Here is a 19,101-nt window from a genome sequence, read left to right on the forward strand (position 1 = left end):
AAAGACATGTCACGTGTGTTAAACTTTTATTAAACCAAGCGAATTTAATCTTTTGAAAACAAACCTAAAAGCCAGTTAGGTTGCCCAGCTCTGTAACTTTCTAGCTGTGGACACATTACAAAATGTGCTTCCATTTCCACACCTGTAAAATGGAGATAATAACAGCATCTACGTCATAGGGTCATCTCAAAGATGAAATAATTTGGTATAATAAACAGTTTAAAATGTGCCCTGCACCTCAGTGTGCTGTTTGCTAACATGAAGTGGTGTTTTTACCCTCCCTGTGTGGGAGAGGGCCTCAATTTTGTCTTCTACCTTGGACTGGAAGTCTTACCTGCACTTACCTCTGGGATTTTTTCAGGTGTCCCTGTCACCAGGATCATCAATGGCAAAGCAAGACTTTTTCATTTACTGGGCATTAGTGATGATTCAGCACAGAGAGGAAGTGAGGGAGGAGTTCAAGACAACTAGGACTCAGTTTCTGAAGGAGAGTTGCTGGAAGTTTCTGACAGAGAACTGAGTCTGGAATCTTCTCCTTGGTTGGGGTAGGCCCACACCCACACTTAACTTTGGGAAACAGTTAATTGCTGTTTTAGTCAGTTTGGGCTGCTGTAACAAAAATACCATAGACTACATGGTTTAAACAACAATTTATTTCTCACAGTTTTGGAGGCTGGAAAGTTCAAGCTCACAGTACTGGCATGATTGGGTTCTGGTGACGGCCCTCTTCCTGGTTTGCAGACAACCATCTTCCAGCTGTGTCCTCACATGGTGGAGAGTGAGCACGAGCCTCTTTCTCTTCTTATAGGGGCACTAATCCCATCATGGGGCCTCCACCTTCATGACCTCATCTAACCCTAATTACTTCCCAAACACCCCAGCTCCTAATAGATTCCCTTGGGGGTTAGGGTTTCAACATAGGAATTTGAGGGGACACAAATGTAACATTTACTTCTTGTCAACTATCTCCCCTTTTTTGCTGTGATAATTTTGTATACCAGTCTCTTTTCCTTCCGGGCACTGACATGCTTGAGGGACGGCAGGAGGGGTACCTTGAATACATTGTTCTGACACATTCAAGATTTGTTGAAAGAATGAATGTAATCAACACCAGAAGAGAGGTGATCAGCAAATCTGAACTTTTCTTTTTCAAAATGTATCATGGCCGGCAAGGTGGCTCACACCTGTAATGTCAGCTCTTTGGGAGGCTGAGGCAGGTGGATCACTTGAGGCCAGGAGTTCTAGATCAGCCTAGCCAACATGGTGAAACCCCATCTCTACTAAAAATACAAAAATTAGCGCAGCCTGGTGGCTCAGGCCTGTAACCCCAACTACTCCAGAGGCTGAGATACAAGAATTGCTTGAATCTGGGAGGCAAAGGTTGCAGTGAGATCACGCCACAGCACTCCAGCCTGGGCGACAGAGTGAGACCCTGTCTCAATTAAAAAGAAGAAAAGAAAAGAAAAAGAAAAAAATAGTTGCTTCTCAGTTTGATGATATGCAGTCACTCTCACAAATCAGTAATTTATGCGACAATAATCACGGAAAATATACTGCTTAGGCTTATAAATATTTAAACAGATAAATATACTTTTTTTTTTTGCAAGACCTCCCTCAGTCCCCCAACCCACTTTTTTATTTGACACAGTTAATAATAAATGATTTCTTAAAAGTAGAATACTTTTTTTTTTGCTTCTGGTATCCTGAAAATAAAGAAAAGAGTACATTTCAAGAAAACAAGTTGAAAAATTAGTCACAATAAAATGAAAGGCGATTGATCTAATTCCCTGATGTACACTCTAAGGACATACAGCTCTGTTGAAGGCTCACTGATTTACAGGGGAAAATATCTAGGATATACCACGAATAAAAAGAAGTCTAATATAATTTTTAAAGAGAAATATGCAAACACACCCTGAACTGAATTTCTTCTCAAAGTTCATTACAGCAAGAACTCCATTTTCCAATTCAGTGGTACATTCTCTCTAGGCTGCAAAAAATGCAGTGGACAAAATGACATTTGAAAAAGGTATCTTTAAAGATACCTTTAAGAGCAATAGTCCCCTTATGCCATTTACGCTCACATAAGAGACTGGAATAGCAAAGCACTATGAACAGTGATGAATGTTGTAAAACTCCCTGGTGAGGCTTAATCAATACTGCCTATAGCCGTGTCCACCGGAAGAAGCTCGTTCTCTGTGAATTCTAGTGGGAAAGAATGATTGAATGATGAACACGTTTTCACTGGCTGCTCTATCAGATACTTAAAAGTTTCTGGGAGGCCTTGCCTTTTTTACCCGAGGAAGAAGTGAAAATGCGTCTTGCACAATTGCTTAACTATTCCCAACGCAAGACTTCTTTATATCATTTATTTCCCTAGTAATGTGGGCATAAGGAATTTGTATTACTGGCGCGGAAACTTGGGTGTAAAAGTGATCACAAAGATTACATGGGGCCAGGCGCGGTGGCTCACGCCCGTAATCCTCGTAATCCTCTCGGGAGGCAGAGGCAGGAGAATCGCTTGAATCCGGTAAGGCTGCAGTGAGCCGAGATCGCGCCACTGCACTCCAGCCTGGGCGATAGACAGAGACTCTGTATCAAAATAATAATAATAATAATAATAATAATAATAATAATAATAATAATAATCCGAGCCTGACCAGTCGCCCCACATTGTCAAGGTGAAACCAGGTGACCGCGACTACAGCGTTTAATAATGGGTCCTCAGGCAAAAACTCCACGGATGGGAACCCCGCGCCTCTGAAGCTGCCCAACGAGGCGGTCTCCTGGTGGCGCCTGCCCCGCCAAAGGAGCAATGAGGGGCTGCGTTTAGGCGAAGCCGGTATTGGGCGAAGCTTCTGGATCAGTCAGGGGCTCAGAAGGGACGTCTGTGGGAGAGGGGTCAGCACGGTATCCAGACCCCGCCCGGGGTGAGGTTGGTACTGAACTGACTGAGGGGCATCCACCCTGGTAAGGTGCCGGGGCCAGTTTGGGCCGGGACTCCTAGAATTTGAATCGGGGGTGGTCTAACGCTGTCGCCTGCGGGGTGTGCAGGAGGCCCCTAGGGAAGCCAAGAGTTCGTAGAGCCTGGGCGCCGCTCTATGCTCGGCTCTCGATTGCTCGCGCCTGGCAGCGGCGGGCGGCGCACGCGACGGCTGGGGCTCTGCGCTCGAGGGGTCGAGCCTGGGCCGTACAGGCGGCGGTGCGCACTCTGCGGCGGCCTCTGCGCCTCGGGCGGGCGGGAGAGAGAGGCCGCGGCCGCCTGCGTGGGGATGTCGAGGAGCTCGAAGGTGGTGCTGGGCCTCTCGGTGCTGCTGACGGCGGCCACAGTGGCCGGCGTACATGTGAAGCAGCAGTGGGACCAGCAGGTCGGTGTCACGTGACCGTCTCTTCCGGGCCCGCGCGCGGCGGCGACCGGGGGCCTCTCGTGGTCTCTGCCCGCTCGGTTCCTCAGCTCCTCCTCGTGTCTTTCCCCCGCGGTGGCGCGGCCCTGCACCCCACGCGTTTGCGGCTGCGGCCGGCGGCCGCCCTGCTGGGCTCCGGGCGCTGCAGCTCCGGGCGGGCGTGTGCAGCCCGCAGATTCAGGACGACCCGGCTGCCAGGCTTAGCGCCTTTGGAGCTCCGCGCTGAAGGGGCCTTGCTCCGCACAGGCACGGCACGCAAGCTTTTGGGGTGCCCAGTGGCTCTGTTTTCAAGTCAGCCGGCCCGCAGGGTGCGGACCTTTCCACATCTCACTTGGGCCGCTAGAAAATAGAAGGTGGGGAAGGAGTTTCTTGGGGTGCATTCTGCAAGCTACCAGCCTCCCTCCTGGCCCAAGGTTGGGGTTAAAGCCTAATGTGTTTTACGTGCTATTGATTTTATCCCATGGTAAGGGGGCCCCCCTCCCCGTACTCACTCTCCATGCCTTTGACCAAGATAATTTGGTGAGATGTTTGCACTTCTCGTTTAAATGAACAGTTTGCTATGGAGACTAGAATCTGGGAACGATAGAGATAACAGTCTCCAGATTTTCTTTTTGGTACTTTTATTTCAGGAAATATCCGTGATCTACTGATCAGTAGTGACTATTCTGTCCTCTCAGTTCATATTTTCTTTCTTATTCAAGTTGACAGACCTTTAATGGCTGATTACTGTGTGGAAGCTACCTCACTAAGCACCTTGGGAATACAGAGATAAGGAAACTCCACTCTTCCAGAGGCTATCAGTGATTCACGACCTTGCTGAGAACAGGGTCATTGGTGAATTTTCAGAAAACAACTTGGCAGTGATTGGGGTTGAACCTAGTTCACCAAGGGTGAAAATAATGGACTGGATGAATCAAGAGTAAACAGTCTTTTCTTGATTTGCCTACCCAGAGCTTTGGACTGTGCTATGTGCTTGATATACAGAGATGAAGTGGATGAGGTCTTTGTTCTTGGTGTTCACAGACTGTGGAAATTAGAAGAGAGGAAGCATGTGATGGTACAAGAATTTTGACGAGGGGATGAGATGACTTAACAATGAAAGGGCACAAGAGAGATCAGAGATTTGGGATTAAAATGTGCTCCTAAGGGGCTGGCTTTTGGAATAGAGGCAGAAGACTTCCGCCTCTTAGAAGGAAAAGTAAAAGATGTTGATCCTGGGAAAACTTGAGATGGAGTAAAATTTAGTATGACAGATGTTCTGACGTCAGTGAAGTGATGTTTGAAGGGTTTGGGTAGGGATGGATTAGAGCTTGGCTTTGGACCCTAACTGATCATCAAATGTTCCCGGAAAGTTTTTACAATGTGACTAAGGTTTGGTCCCCACCCCAGACCATTTAAACCAGAATCTCCTGGGGATGGGGACCTGGTTCAGCAATGTTTTAAAAGTAACCCAGAGAATTTTAACACAGGGCTAAGCACCATTGTGTTACAGAGTGGAAAAGTGGTTATTTGGAAGTTAGAGATGAAGAAAAAGTTGACCAAAATAACGTGTGTGTGTGTGTGTGTGTGTGTTTCTTTTTTTTCCTTTTATGTCCGGTTCTTCATTAGGGGCTTACATTGTATTAATAGCAGTGGGAAAGACTAGGACAAATGATTAGCACAGTGGATGTGTCGGAAGGTTCAAGGAAGCAAGAAATTAGATAATGAATATTGTTTCCTGACCGTCTACCACATACCAGGCAGTGTATTAAGCACTTTATGTATATCATCTGTAATCCTCACAGTAACCTAGCAAAAATTAAGCAGTGCTACATGAGGAGCCAGAGTTCTAGGTGTTAGGGTTGGAAGAATAAAGAGGTCTTTAGTGGTTAGTAAGGAAAGTGGTTAGAAAGGTAGTTCAGTGAGGGTCACAGGAAGGATGTGTGAGGCAATCAGCATAGACCTTGAAACCTAGAGGAAGATAGCAAATAATGGGATGGAGAGCCAGATCATAAGCACACATGACATCTCTGAGAAGGAAGGGTAGGATCTGGGAGGCAGGTGTGGAAGGAATGATTCTGGTGAATGGTGTGGGCTTGGGAGGGTGGGTATCGGTGTGTCATGGTGTAAGAAGCACAGGACAGGAAGACCTGCAGTTGGGGGAGTGGAATAAGCACCTCCGTTTTTGTCTCAGTGGGGATCTTGCCAAGGGTGCATGGTTCAAGACAGTTGTGTTTCAGTTGAGTTATATCAGTCCCGGGACTCCTTCAAATCCCTCATAATGAAGCTGTAGGCCTGGAGGAGGTCCAGCAAGTAGGTATTATATTAGGTGAGTTTTTAAAAATAGGTAAAATAATTTGGAAAAAACCCCACAAACATACGCAGGCCCTGGGCCCCACTCCCATTAATTCTACTCTATATAGCCACTATTAAAAACCATTTATTGGCCAGGCACGGTAGCTCATGCCTGTAATCCCAGCACTTTGGGAGGCTGAGGCAGGCAGATCATTTGAGGTCAGGAGTTCGAGACCAGCCTGGCCAATGTGGTGAAACCCCGTCTCTACTAAAAATACAAAAAAATTAGCCAGGCCTGGTGGCGCACGCCTGTAATCTCAGCTACTGGGGAGGCTGAGGCACAAGAATCGCTTGAACTCAGAAGGTGGAGATTGCAGTGAGCTAAGATCGTGCCGTGGAGCCAAGATCTCCAGCCTGGGTGACAGAACGAGACTCCTTCTCAAAAAAAAAAAAACAATAAAACAAAACAAAAAAAACAACCTATTTATTTATTTTGAGATGGGGCTTGTTCTGTCACCCGGGTGGGAGTGAAGTGGCACAATCTTAGCTCACTGCAGCCTGTGCCTCCCAGGCTGAGGTGATCCTATCACCTCAGCCTCCGGAGTAGCTGGGACCACAGGCACACACCACCACTCCCTGCAAAATTTTTTTTTTTTTTGTATTTTTGCTAGAGATGGGATTTTGCCATGTTGCCCAGGCTGGTCTAGAACTTCTGAGCTCAAGCAGTCTGCCTGCCTTGGCCTAAGATTACGGGAGTGCTGGGATTACAGGAGTGAGCCACCACGCCTGGCCTAAAACCTTTAGAGTATTTTGTGAGCAATAAACTATAAAATGTTAGTTATTAGTAATGACTGATGTTTTTAAAAGTCTCATCTTGGGTGCCAGGTCCACGTTCTGAAATGCTGTGGTTTTTTAGTGCTTACTAAGGTAACTACCACTGATGAGCATTTATTTTTTCTGCTGGTAGTAGCATCCTTCTTTTTCTTCTTTCTCTGTTACATAATTAATTAATAATTCTGTATGATTTTTACATTTTTAACTTTACATGCTAGAAGCCAAGTTCAGATTTTAGTAATCTGCATTTTTTCTCTTGGTGTTTATTGTTCAGCTAGGATAACTGCTAACAGAAGAGTAGTTTAGAGTGTTACTGTAGTAACTCGCCAAGTTTTTAAAGCATTACATATCAATTAAACTTTAAAAATTTAACATTGGCCAGGTGCAGTGGCTCACGCCTGTAATCCAGCACTTTGGGAGGCTGAGGCAGGTGGATTACTTGAGATCAGGAGTTCAAGACCAGCTTGGCTGACGTGGTGAAACCCCGTCTCTACTAAAAATACAAAAATTAGCTGGGCATGGTGATGCACGCCTGTAGTCTCAGCTACTCGGGAGGCTGAGGCCGGAGAATCACTTGACCCCAGGAGGCGGAGGTTGCAGTGAGCTGAGGTCACACCACTGCACTCCAGCCTGGGCGACAGAGCGAGACTCTTGTCTCAAAAAATAAATTAAAAAAAATTTAACATAGTGCCAGTTTTTTTTTTCTGTTATTTCCCATTAAATTTTCTGTACTAAATGTTCAGGAATTTCTTAAAATATGATAAGAAATCATTTCAGTAATAACATTTAGCACACTACCAAATTTATTTGATCGTTTATTACATTTTACACTTGTACAGAAAATTAAAATAGTAACTGGGTATTTGGAATCTGAAAGTTTTAAGTGTATTTTGGTAACACTGTTATTTGGATTTGAATGGCACAAGGATGGGGACCACCTGTTCGGGATGTTACTGAAATCTGTTTCTTACGTTTTTAGAGGCTTCGTGACGGAGTTATCAGAGACATTGAGAGGCAAATTCGGAAAAAAGAAAACATTCGTCTTTTGGGAGAACAGATTATTTTGACTGAGCAACTTGAAGCAGAAAGAGAGAAGATGTTATTGGCAAAAGGATCTCAAAAATCATGACTTGAATGTGAAATATCTGTTGGACAGACAACACGGGCTTGTGTGTGTGTGTTGATGGAGAGTAGCTTAGTAGTATCTTCATCTTTTTTTTGGTCACTGTCCTTTTAAACTTGATCAAATAAAGGACAGTGGGTCATATAAGTTACTGCTTTCAGGGTCCCTTATATCGGAATAAAGGAGTGTGGGCAGACACTTTTTGGAAGAGTCTGTCTGGGTGATCCTGGTAGAAGCCCCATTAGGGTCACTGTCCAGAGCTTAGGGTTGTTACTGAGAAGCACTGCCGAGCTTGTGAGAAGGAAGGGAGAGAAGGAAGGGATGGATAGTAGCATCCACCTGAGTAGTCTGATCAGTCGGCATGATGACGAAGCCACGAGAACATCAACCTCAGAAGGACTGGAGGAAGGTGAAGTGGAGGGAGAGACACTCCTGATTGTCGAATCCGAGGATCAGGCATCAGTGGACTTATCGCACGACCAGAGTGGGGATTCCCTCAACAGCGATGAAGGAGACGTGTCTTGGATGGAGGAGCAGCTGTCCTACTTCTGTGACAAGTGCCAAAAATGGATACCAGCCAGTAAGGAGCTTCTCAATTCCTTTGATTTGTCAATTCCTGTGTGAAGGTTTGTTTTTCCAACCTGTGAAAGAAACGTGAATGTAAAACAGACCTAAATAAAAGGATAATTATATTTATTCTCTAGTTGATCAGCTATAAATTTATATAAAACACAGGCATGTTTGTACTAATGAAACGTACTGTCAACCTCTATCACATTGTTAAATTAACACTTTTGGTGGTAACTCAATAAAATTGAGAAAATTGGAAATCCTGTGTTACTTAAAGAATTAGCCATATTTTTCTAACAAGGTCACAGAGAGTTAGGGCCAAATTCCAGTCCCAGTGTTGAATTCATGTTCAAGTTTATAAAAATTACTTTGTTAATATTTAACTTACGTGGAGAACTCCTGCTATTGTATACTGAAAAGAGGTTACAATTAGCAGATTGAAGGTGTTTTTTGCCCTTTTTCTAGGACCAGTCTTTTTTTCCATTTTCCTTTTTTTCTGCTGGCAAGAGATACCTCATACACACTCCCTGATTGCCTCAATCTTGAGATTTTCTTTTCTTTCTTTTTTTTTTGAGATGGAGTTTTGCTTTTGTTGCCCAGGTTAGAGTGCAATGGCATGATCTCGGCTCCTGGGTTCAAGCGATTCTCCTGCCTCAGCCTCCCAAGTAGCTGGGATTATAGTGTTTGCCAGCACACCTGGCTAATTTTTTTTTTTTTTTTGAGACGGAGTTTTCCTCTTATTGCCCAGGCTGGAGTGCAATGGCATGATCTTGGCTCACTGCAACCTCCGTCTCCCAGGTTCAAGTGATTCTCCTGCCTCGGCCTCCCGAGTAGCTGGGATTACAGGCATGCGCCACCATGCCCGGCCAATTTTGTATTTTTAGTAGAGATGAGGTTTCTCCATGTTGGTCAGGCTGGTCTCAAACTCCCGACCTCAGGTGATCCGCCCGCCTCAGCCTCCCAAAGTGCTGGGATTACAGGCATGTGCTACTGTGCTCGGCCCTGATCTTGAGATTTTTCAGTGGCCAGCTTCCTGGCACCTGAGGAGCGTGGCTTGCCAGCCATCATATGGTTTATACTGAAACAGGATTTTCCCATTAGGCAAGAGACTAGTAAAGATACAGGTACTTGAGGAATGCCTTTGTGTAATATAATTTGTAACCAAGTCAGAGAAATACATATATAGTTGTGAAGAGGGTCATTTTCTGGCATGTGGAAATGTTTTTCTTAAAATGGATTCAACTTCAAATTTAGTCACTGTTAACAAATTAATAGTAACATTTTCACAGGAAATGCAGAATTTACTAGTTAGCTGGTTTTTGCTTCTGAGCGGTCTCTGCTTATTAATTTCAGGTTCTGCCTGAATTCTCAGTGGCTTTCCCTTTGTCCTGTTGAGGACAAATTTTAAGCTGCCCTTTGTGGTCAGGACCCTGCTAACTGTAGTTTCTTTGATCCCCACACAACTTTGCAGTTAGGGTGAACTTATTCTTCACAAACAATTCTTATCCTTAGGGCTTTGCACAGTTTTTTTCTTCTGGAATATGCATCTCCACAGCCTCCATTCTCCCTATACACAAAGACACCCCTTTTCACCTGGCCAATTTCTAATCCTAAGCCTCCCCCTAACATAGGTTGGGCCCCCCTTTTATTTACCCTCACACTGCCCTGTGGTGCACAGCACATTCCATTCCTTATGTGTCACAGAGCATCAGCATCACCTGAGGGACTAAGAAATGTAACTCCTAGGCTCTGCTTCAGAAATTGATGCATTTTATCTGGGCTAGAATCAAGCATATTTAGAAAACCAAGAACAACCTGGGTGATTCCAATGCACTGTGAGCATGGAGAACCACTGTGCTGTTGTGATCACCTATTTTCTATGCCGCCCTCAGGGAAGTGCAAACCTGTGAGATTAGGCACCATTATCTGTCTTGGACTTTGTATTCCCAGTTCCTAGCCCAGTGCCTGGTATGCAGAGGGAGCTCATATTTTTTGAAAGAATGTGTGAAGAGACCTGCCTCTGGGAGTCAGGAATGTGACAATTGGGAAATCCAGCAACAATACCTGCTTTTCCAGTACCTTTCTCCTAAAAGTTACTGGATCCTACAGATCTCAGTGGGCGTATACTTGGTGTTAGAAGAATAGAAATCTTTCTAATTCCCTTCCTTTTCCCCATTTTGCAATTGTGGGTTGGCTGAAGAAAAGAAGACAGCATGGGAAAGGAAAATCTGGGTGATAAACGGATTAAACCTTTAGGTTACCGCTGCTCTAAATAAACCCATGATGTGACTTTTTGTTTTTCTCCTAGGTCAGCTGAGGGAACAGCTCAGTTACCTTAAGGGTGATAATTTTTTTAGGTTTACTTGTTCGGATTGCTCAGCAGATGGCAAGGAGCAGTATGAAAGGCTGAAGCTGACATGGCAGCAAGTGAGTAAAAAGCCCTTCCCCAAGTCCATGAGGGTGGTTCCCCCAGGAGTTTGTTGGAACGAATATCTAGAAACTTAGGGATGAGCTTTTGAGTTGTTTTGGAGGGGCACTTTTTATTTCGCAATGAAATTAGATACCGAATATGTAGAGAAGGGAGTGAAAAATACTCGCTGTGATCCCAGCACTCTGGGAGGCCAAGGCGGGCAGATCACCTGAGGTCAGGACTTCGAGACCAGCCTGGCCAACATGGTGAAACCCCATTTCCATTGAAAATACAAAAATTAGCTGGCTATGGTGGTGGGCCCCTGTAATCCCAGCTACCTGGGAGACTGAGGCAGGAGAATCGCTTGAACCTGGGAGGCGGAGGCTGCAGTGAGCCCACACCGTGCCACTGTACTCCAGCTTGGGCGACAAAGTGTGACTCCTTTTCAAAAAAAAAAAAAGAAAAATATTCACTGCTGACTTGGTGAATTGGGCTTGAGAGGCTTGAGAATCTCATGATTTCTTTTATATGTGATACCAAGCTCTGATTATAATTGAAAATGAAATTCTCATTTTCCTGGCAGCCATTTTAAGAACAATAAAACTATTTTTTTAAAGTGGAAAGATGGCTATGTTGAAAATAGATTTGGAAGAAGGAAGGTGACTGATTGCAAAAACCAACATAACCCAGCTTTTCTGCATTTGAACTCGGAGATGTTTGAATTTTTGTTTGCTGAAATACTTGTTCATTTTTAACCGTCTCTAATATCAGCACCCTAATCTAAGTCAGTTGTATCCTAAACAATAGCTTTTTGCTGACCTCCAGGTTGTATTAAATTGTTTTAGTTTTGTTTCTATATCAATATGTTAATGTATAATATGAATAATAATAAGGCATCAATGTATACTTTTTAGTTCAAAAACCAGATGAAACCAGACATGGTGGCTCACATCTGTAATCCCAGCACTTTGGGAGGTGGAGGCGGCCAGATCGCCTGAGCTCAGGAGACAAGCCTGGGCGATGTGGTGAAACCCCGACTCTATAAAAAACAGGCCAGGCGCGGTGGCTCATGCCTGTAATCCCAGCACTTTGGGAGGCTGGGGGGGCAGGGGGGGCAGATCACCTGAGGTCGGGAGTTCGAGACCAGCCTGACCAACATGGAGAAACACCGTCTCTACTAAAAATACAAAATTAGCTGGGCGCGGTGGCGCATGCCTGTAATCCCAGCTACTTGGGAGGCTGAGGCAGGAGAATTGCTTGAACCCAGGAGGCGGAGGTTGCAGTGAGCCGAGATCGCGCCACTGCACTACAGCCTGGGCAACAAGAGTGAAAGTCCATCTAAAAAAAAACCAAAAAAACAAAATAATACAAAAATTAGCTGAGTGTGGTGGTAGTGCACTCCTGTGGTCCCAGCTTCTCAGGAGACTGATGTGGGAGGGTTGCTTGAGCCTGGGAGGTCGAGGCTGCAGTGAGCTGTGATCGAGCCACTGTTCTCCAGCCTGGGTGGTGACAGAGTGAGACCCCATCTCAAAAAAAAAAAAATTATATATTACTTAGTTTTTATGTTCATTCATTCATTCAACAGATACTGAGTACCTTTTATGAACCAGGTGCTGTTCTAGGCCTGAGACTACTGTGGTGAATGAGACAGCTAAGGCCTCTGCCCCAAGACAGCTGACATTCTATACTTAATTTTGATAATAAACAGATCAACAAGATAATTACCCACAGCACTTTTTACTTTGAAGGAAATAGAGTAATGAGAAAGATTTTAAATTACACCATTTTAGCCACTTATGGTGTTCCTTGTAAATTGTAGTTGCCTTAGCAGCCTTCGTCTATTATCTTAATTATCAGTGCTTTATTAGGACAGCTGATGAAATCTGTCAGTGTTGAATTAGGAAGCCTTTTCTTTGACTTGCCTGAAAAAAATGTAAGTAGAAAATGAAGAGAAGTTTGTATTGAGGATAGAGCCTTATGAATATTATAACTGGGACATTTTTCTCAAGTGTACATGGGATACTGTGTGTAGGCAAGATCTTATTAATAGATTATTGTGATATGTGCACACAGGTAGATTTGTATTTGTCCTGCAAGTTGTTTCTCATAAAAGCTGTAAAATGGAAGAAGAGCAAATATATGTAAATTTTCAAAAATGTGAGTTTTCTGTAGTGGTTCTTTTTAAAAGAAAAGCTGGCTTTTGCTTATTTTGCTCAGAATATGTAATATTGGCTCACTTTGCATATTTATTTATTCTTTTTTTAAAAAAATTTTTAAATCTTTTTGAGGCACAGTCTCACTCTGTTGCTCAGGCTGGAGTGCAGTGGCACAATCTCGGCTCACTGCAACCTCCGCTTCCCAGGTTCAAGCAATCCTCCTGCCTCAACCCCTCTAGTAGCTGGGATTACAGGCATGTGCCACCATGCCTGGCTAATTTTTTGTATTTTTAGTAGAGATGGGGTTTTGCCATGTTGGCCAGGCTGGTCTCGAACTCCTGACCTCAGGTGATCCACCCACCTCGGCATCCCAAAGTGCTGGGATTACAGGCGTGAGCCACTGTGCCCGGCCACTTTGCATATTTAATTAGACTAACATAACTTGCAGATTATTTTTTCACTTCCAAAATACGTATTGATGGTGGATACTAACCTGGTAGGGTGAAGTGATAACTTAGGTTGCACATGTCTGTTTCTTAGCAAACAACTGACCAGTATTTCTAGTTGCATCTAAAAAAGCCCATCTCTCACTGAAGACCTGAAAGAGAATCAGTTGGTCTTGAATGGACTCCACTGATGTAGCCACATTCTTAGTATATTGAAATGTGAGTTTTCTGTCTTTAAATCTTAAACTTTGAAAGATTTACCAAAGAAATATGTAGAAATGCTTGTAACACAAATAGCATTTTGTTTGTATTATAAAATACTTACAGTAAAGAGGTCTGATCTCCTGATTAAAAAGCCCCTTCTTGCCACACTCCCTTTCTGTGTCCTTTCCTCTTCCTTGGTGACTCCTGTGAATAGCAGTTCCATACGTAGGAGAAACTTTATCAAACATTTGGGAAGGATAGGGAAGTTTTTGCATTCTTTTCCTGGAGACTCATTCTTATGGCACAAGTAAAGATACTATGATCGATCTTTGCTCGTTATTTTTCTAGTGTTCTTCAGCATATACTGAGTACCTGCCAGCTCTGAGCTAGGCCCTGTGGATACATTGGTCCACAAGATCAGCCTCATTACTGATGAGCTTTGTCTGGTAACATGAGAGCAGAAAACTAAACTGGGGTTCATTTTTTTTTGGTTTTTTTTTTTTGAGATGGAGTTTCACTCTTGTTGCCCAGGCTGGAGTGCAATGGCGCGATCTCGGCTCACTGCAACCTCTGCCTCCTGCATTCAAATGATTCTCCTGCTTCAGCCTCCCGAGTAGCTGGAACTACAGGCATGCGCCACCATGCCTGGCTAATTTTTGTATTTTTAGTAGAGACGGGGTTTCACCATGTTGGCCAGGCTGGTCTTGAACTCCTGACCTCAGGTGATTCACCCACCTCAGCCTCCCAAAGTGCTGGGATTACAGGCGTGAGCCACCATGCCCGGCCTGGGATTCATTCTTTTAGATCATAAATTCCAGGAGAGAAGGAAAAACAGGTCCTTTATATATTAGTTTATAGTTTGCCTAGTAAAGATTAAGTGATAATAGAAAAAGTTATTTTCAAGTAAATATGTAAGCTTTAACTTTTTAGGGTCATAAAATTTCTCAATTATACAAAAAAGTCATAGAAATACTTTATCACTGAGATTATCAGCAAATACATATTTCTGAGATACTCTTCTGAGAGTGGGCAAAGCTCGTTCTATGATTTTCTTAAATTATTTATTGAGCAATAATTATTTTTTAAAATTGTGATGAAATATGCATAACATATAGTTTACCATTTTTTAGTGTACAGTGCAGTGGAATTAAGTACATTCACATTGCTGTGTAATCACCACCACCATCCACCTCCAGAATTTTTTTATCTTTACAAAATGAAACTCCGTGCCCATTAAACACTAACTTCCCATGAATATTGATTGTTTAAAGGAAGATGTTTGTTGGCTGATGTAGACCAGATGCAGATATAACTGGAAGACATTTTTAAAAATCTGTTCATGGGGTTAATTGTTTTTAGACTGTCTGCAAGTATTGCAAATTTAAGAATGGGGGAAATTGAAACTTGGTTAGTGAGGGGTCAGAATTACTGGGCCCCTTTGAGCGGTGTAGATATTGCTCTTTCCGTAAGACTGCTGGGGATTTAATGCTGTGAATACAGATGTTGGGGGCATTAACTGCAATTTACTACACTCCTTACAGCTACAGGATGCTCTTTATAGAAATAAGGATTAGGCTGGGCGCAGTGGCTCACATCTGTAATCCCAGCACTTTTGGAGGCTGAGGCGGGCAGGTCACTTGAGGTCAGGAGTTTGAAACCCTGTCTCTACTGAAAATACAAAAATTAGCCGGGAGTGGTGGTGCGCATCTGAGATCCCAGCTACTTGGGAGGCTGAGGCAGGAAAATTGCTTGAACCCAGGAATCAGAGGTTGCAGTGAGCCGAGATCGCACCATCACATTCCAGCTTGGGCATCACAGTGGGACTCTTGTCTCAAAAAAACCAAACAAACAAATATAAAAAAACATCTATATGAGTATCTGAGTATAGATTCAAAGAAAAATGTCTGAAAGGATGGGATTATTTCTTGATGGTGGATTTCAAGTGATTTTTACTTCCTTCCCATTTGGGGCTATGAATTCCTCATCTGTAAAATAAGAGTAGATTAGATTAGGAGTTTGCATCCTGAGCTCTGGGGTTGTCTTGGAGCCCTCTGAAAATGGGCTGAGTGGCTAGGCCTTTCAGTTCCCTGTTTCTTCTCTAATGCTGATTTCATTTGAAGGAGGGGTTTGACAGGTAAAAATGGCTAAGTCACCGAGTAGATAGATGGCATGTAGCATTATTTTTAGTTCTGAAATTCTGAGTCTTGTTTTTGCCATCTAAGAGCTTAGAGAAATATATACAAGGGTAATTTTCAAGATATTTGATAAAGGGTAGTGCCGTTGGTCAGAAAATGCTGGCTGGAGTAGGCACCTGGAGGCCTCCTGCTGGCCAGAAGGTACTACACTGTGTAGGGTGCGGGATCCTTGGGACAATGCCTGTTTATCAACTAATTCAGGGGCAGCTCTGTTGTAGCCATCAGTTCAGCCACACATTAGCCCTGCATGTGTGGCACCTAAGGATTAGATGCTTAGTTCTGCACATAATTAAGTGGATTAGTGATATCTAACGAAAGTAAAAAAGGAAGTAAATTCTACCCTGGGAATATTCCAAGATACCGTCCTTCCTTTGTTCCCTCTGTTCCCCACCATTCCTACTCAGAATATAAAACAGAAGCTTTTCCCCCCTCAAGATTAACATCCCTAACCGTGCTGTTCTCCCACCTCTTGTTTCAATTGTGTTTCAGGTCGTCATGTTGGCAATGTACAACTTGTCTCTGGAAGGAAGTGGACGTCAAGGTTATTTCAGGTGGAAAGAAGATATCTGTGCTTTTATTGAGAAACACTGGACTTTTTTACTAGGGAATAGGTAATGTGTTTTTAAAAAATCTTATACTTCAAGGAATATGTAAAGAATGAAGTATACAAGATTTGAGACAGCCTAATGTAGACTTGTTAGAGATTTATTTTAATTTTTTTGAGATAGCGTCTCCCAGGCTGGAGTGCAGTGGCATGACCATAGCTCACTGCATCCTCAACCTCCTGGGCTCAAGTAGTCCTCCTGCATCAGCCTCCTGAGTAGCTGGGATTACAGGTGTGCACCAACATGCCTGGCTTATTTATTTATTTATTTATTTTTTGGAGGCAGAGTCTTGCTCTATCCCCCAGGCTAGAGTGTAGTGGCATGATCTCGGCACACTGCAACCTCCACCTCCCGGGTTCAAGTGATTCTCCTGCCTTAGCCTCCTGAGTAGCTGGGATTACAGGCACCTGCCACTATGCCCAGCTAATTTTTGTATTTTTAGTAGAGACGGGGTTTCACCATGTTGGCCAGGCTGGTCTTGAACTCCTGACCACAAGTGATCTGTCTGCCTCGGCTTCCCAAAGTGCTTGGATTACAGGCGTGAGCCACTGCGCCTGGCCTTATATTTTTGTAGAGACAGGGGTCTCGTGTTGTCTCAGGCTGGTTTCGAACTCCTGGGCTCAAACAGCTCTCCTGCCTCAGCCTTCCAAAGTGCTGGGATTATGGTGGGTGTGAGCCACCGTTCCTTACCTTGTTAGAGATTTAGAGTGTTTACTTGTGGCAATTACGAAAATTTTTGAATTCCAGAGAATGTTTTTACTTTTTTAAGATTTAAAAAAAAAAAAAAAACTTGGCTGGGCACAGTGGCTCACGCCTGTAATCCCAGCACTTTGGGAGGCCGAGGCGGGTGGATCACCTGAGGTCAGGAGTTCAAGACCAGCCTCGCCAACATGGTAAAACCCCATCTCTACTAAAATACAAAAATTAGCTGGGCGTGGTGGCAGGCAACTATAATCCCAGCTACTGAGGAGGCTGAGGCAGGAGAATTGCTTGAACCCAGGAGGTGGAGGTTGCAGTGAGCCAAGATTGCACCATTGCACTCCAGCCCGGGCAACAGAGTGAGACTCCATCTCAAAAAAAAAAAAAAAAAAAGATGTTTATTTCAATTGAACATGATGTTTTTTGAAGAAATTCTTAGAATGTTAAAAAATAAGAGTTGTATTACATGAGACTGTTCAAGAGTTGGATAAGTCAATATTTCACTTGAGGAGATAGGGTTATTATATTCTTTTAAGCTGCGTGTGGTGGGGCATGCCTGTTGTCCCAGCTACTCAGGAGACCAAGGTTGGAGGATCACTCGAGCCCAGGAGTTTGAAGCCAGCCTGGACAGTATAGTGAGACCCCCATCTCTTAGAAAACACCAACCAGGCCGGGCCCAGTAGCTCAGGCCTGTAATCCCAGCATTTTGGGAGGCCGAGGCGGGCGGATCACCTGAGGTCTGGAGTTCGAGACCAGCCTGGCCAACATGGTGAAACCCCATCTCTACTAAAAATACAGAAATTAGCTGGGCTTGGTGGCGGGTGCCCGTAATCCCAGCTACTCGGGAGGCTGAAGCAGGAGAATCGCTTGAACCTGGGAGGCGGAGGTTGCAGTGAGCTGAGATGGTGCCACTTCACTCCAGCCTGGGTGACTCAGCGAGACTCCGTCTCAAACAAACAAACAACCAAAAAAAGAACCAAAACAGAGCAGTGCCTTCTAGGACGACAAGACAGGAAAAATAATGGCAGTTACTGACTGCATCTATTTAGATTGCCCTTAGTTAATAAAGTTTTGTATTACTAGTATTTGTTTTTAACTCTGTAAAGTAGACACTCTTTTTTATTTTTAACTATTTTTCATAGTGCTTAGCAAAGTCTGGGCACATCTGCATATGGCTTGTTCATTGGTCACTGTGTTTATCATTGCGCTTTGAGTTTGCTGCTGTGTGCTCTCCCCAGTGGCTGCTTTGGTGCATTAGACTCGGGGATGCCGATGCACAGACCTTGCGACCATATATTTTCACTAAACATCCACGTGGATCTATCAAGACTTTTATTGCTCTTGGGTACTTGTGAGTTTGCTACCACACTGGTGAATTTTTGTTTGAGATTCTGATTGTTAGTTGCTGTCTGAAGTCCTGTGTGAGATTCATGAATCTTACATAATGAGGTTAGTTTAGACATGACATAGTCTTTGATCACTTCGGGTCAGGGCAGGGAGTTCATGCCTTTCCTCACTTGGGGTTCACTGCAGCCTCTGTTTCTTCAGACGCTGAGGAATCACAGCTTTGCTCATGTTACTGAGAGTGCGGGAGGGTAGTCAGAAGGAGGGTGACCTGCAGGCTGCTGTGAGAAAATAGAATAGACTCCCTACATTTTTGCAAAAGGGGTTATTTTAGTTCTTGAGCTATTTATTGGTGCTAAGAAAAGAATTGACACTATAACTGGTTGTTTCTCATAAGGAAAAGAAATCTGTTGTTTAGTTTAATGATTTAGCACTATTTATGGACCTTAATGTACCCCATTTATAAGGGATAAGAAAGGGAAAAAACTGATAAAATTGGATCTTGGAATGTTTTCATGATCTTCGAGTGCTGTTCTATTTAGTGGGTTATCTCCTGGAAGAAATTAGATTTAGATTGCCTGTTTTTAAGAATATTGCTGGATTTTAACAGAAGTTGTTTAAATGCTTCATTTGTGCATTTCTAGAGCATGTTCTGAGAGGAATCAGCTGAGCCTTATTTCTTTTTAACATGCCAATGAAAGGCATTAATTACTCTCCAGTTTCTGTGTAGTTTATTTAGTGTGTTGGCCATATTGGTATATCACCGGAATTATTATTTATTTGATCTTCCTATTTAAATCAAGTCACTTGAAAAATACATTAATTTTAAAAAGAAAC

At 43.6% G+C, this 19,101-nt stretch overlaps 2 protein-coding genes across 5 annotated transcripts in view; both read left to right on the forward strand.

Annotated features, from left to right (window-relative positions):
- The first annotated feature begins 3,149 nt into the window (after window positions 1-3,149).
- LOC103784797 (protein PET117 homolog, mitochondrial) lies at window positions 3,150-8,331 on the forward strand. Its single transcript, XM_008962942.4, has 2 exons — window positions 3,150-3,368; window positions 7,492-8,331. The coding sequence occupies exons 1-2, from the start codon at window positions 3,273-3,275 to the stop codon at window positions 7,639-7,641; spliced, it is 246 nt and encodes an 81-aa protein (XP_008961190.1). The 5' UTR covers window positions 3,150-3,272; the 3' UTR covers window positions 7,642-8,331.
- Window positions 7,957-19,101, forward strand: part of KAT14 (lysine acetyltransferase 14) — a 45,373-nt gene continuing 34,228 nt past the window's right edge. For all 4 annotated transcript variants that reach the window (XM_008962940.4, XM_034946895.3, XM_055104480.1 and 1 more), the window contains exons 1-3: window positions 7,957-8,215; window positions 10,514-10,632; window positions 16,106-16,227. In XM_008962940.4, the coding sequence (XP_008961188.1) occupies window positions 7,957-8,215; window positions 10,514-10,632; window positions 16,106-16,227 (500 nt within the window). The remainder of the gene's footprint in view (window positions 8,216-10,513; window positions 10,633-16,105; window positions 16,228-19,101) is intronic.

The sequence above is a fragment of the Pan paniscus genome, chromosome 21 (genome assembly GCF_029289425.2).
Source record: "Pan paniscus chromosome 21, NHGRI_mPanPan1-v2.0_pri, whole genome shotgun sequence".
NCBI lineage: Eukaryota > Metazoa > Chordata > Mammalia > Primates > Hominidae > Pan > Pan paniscus.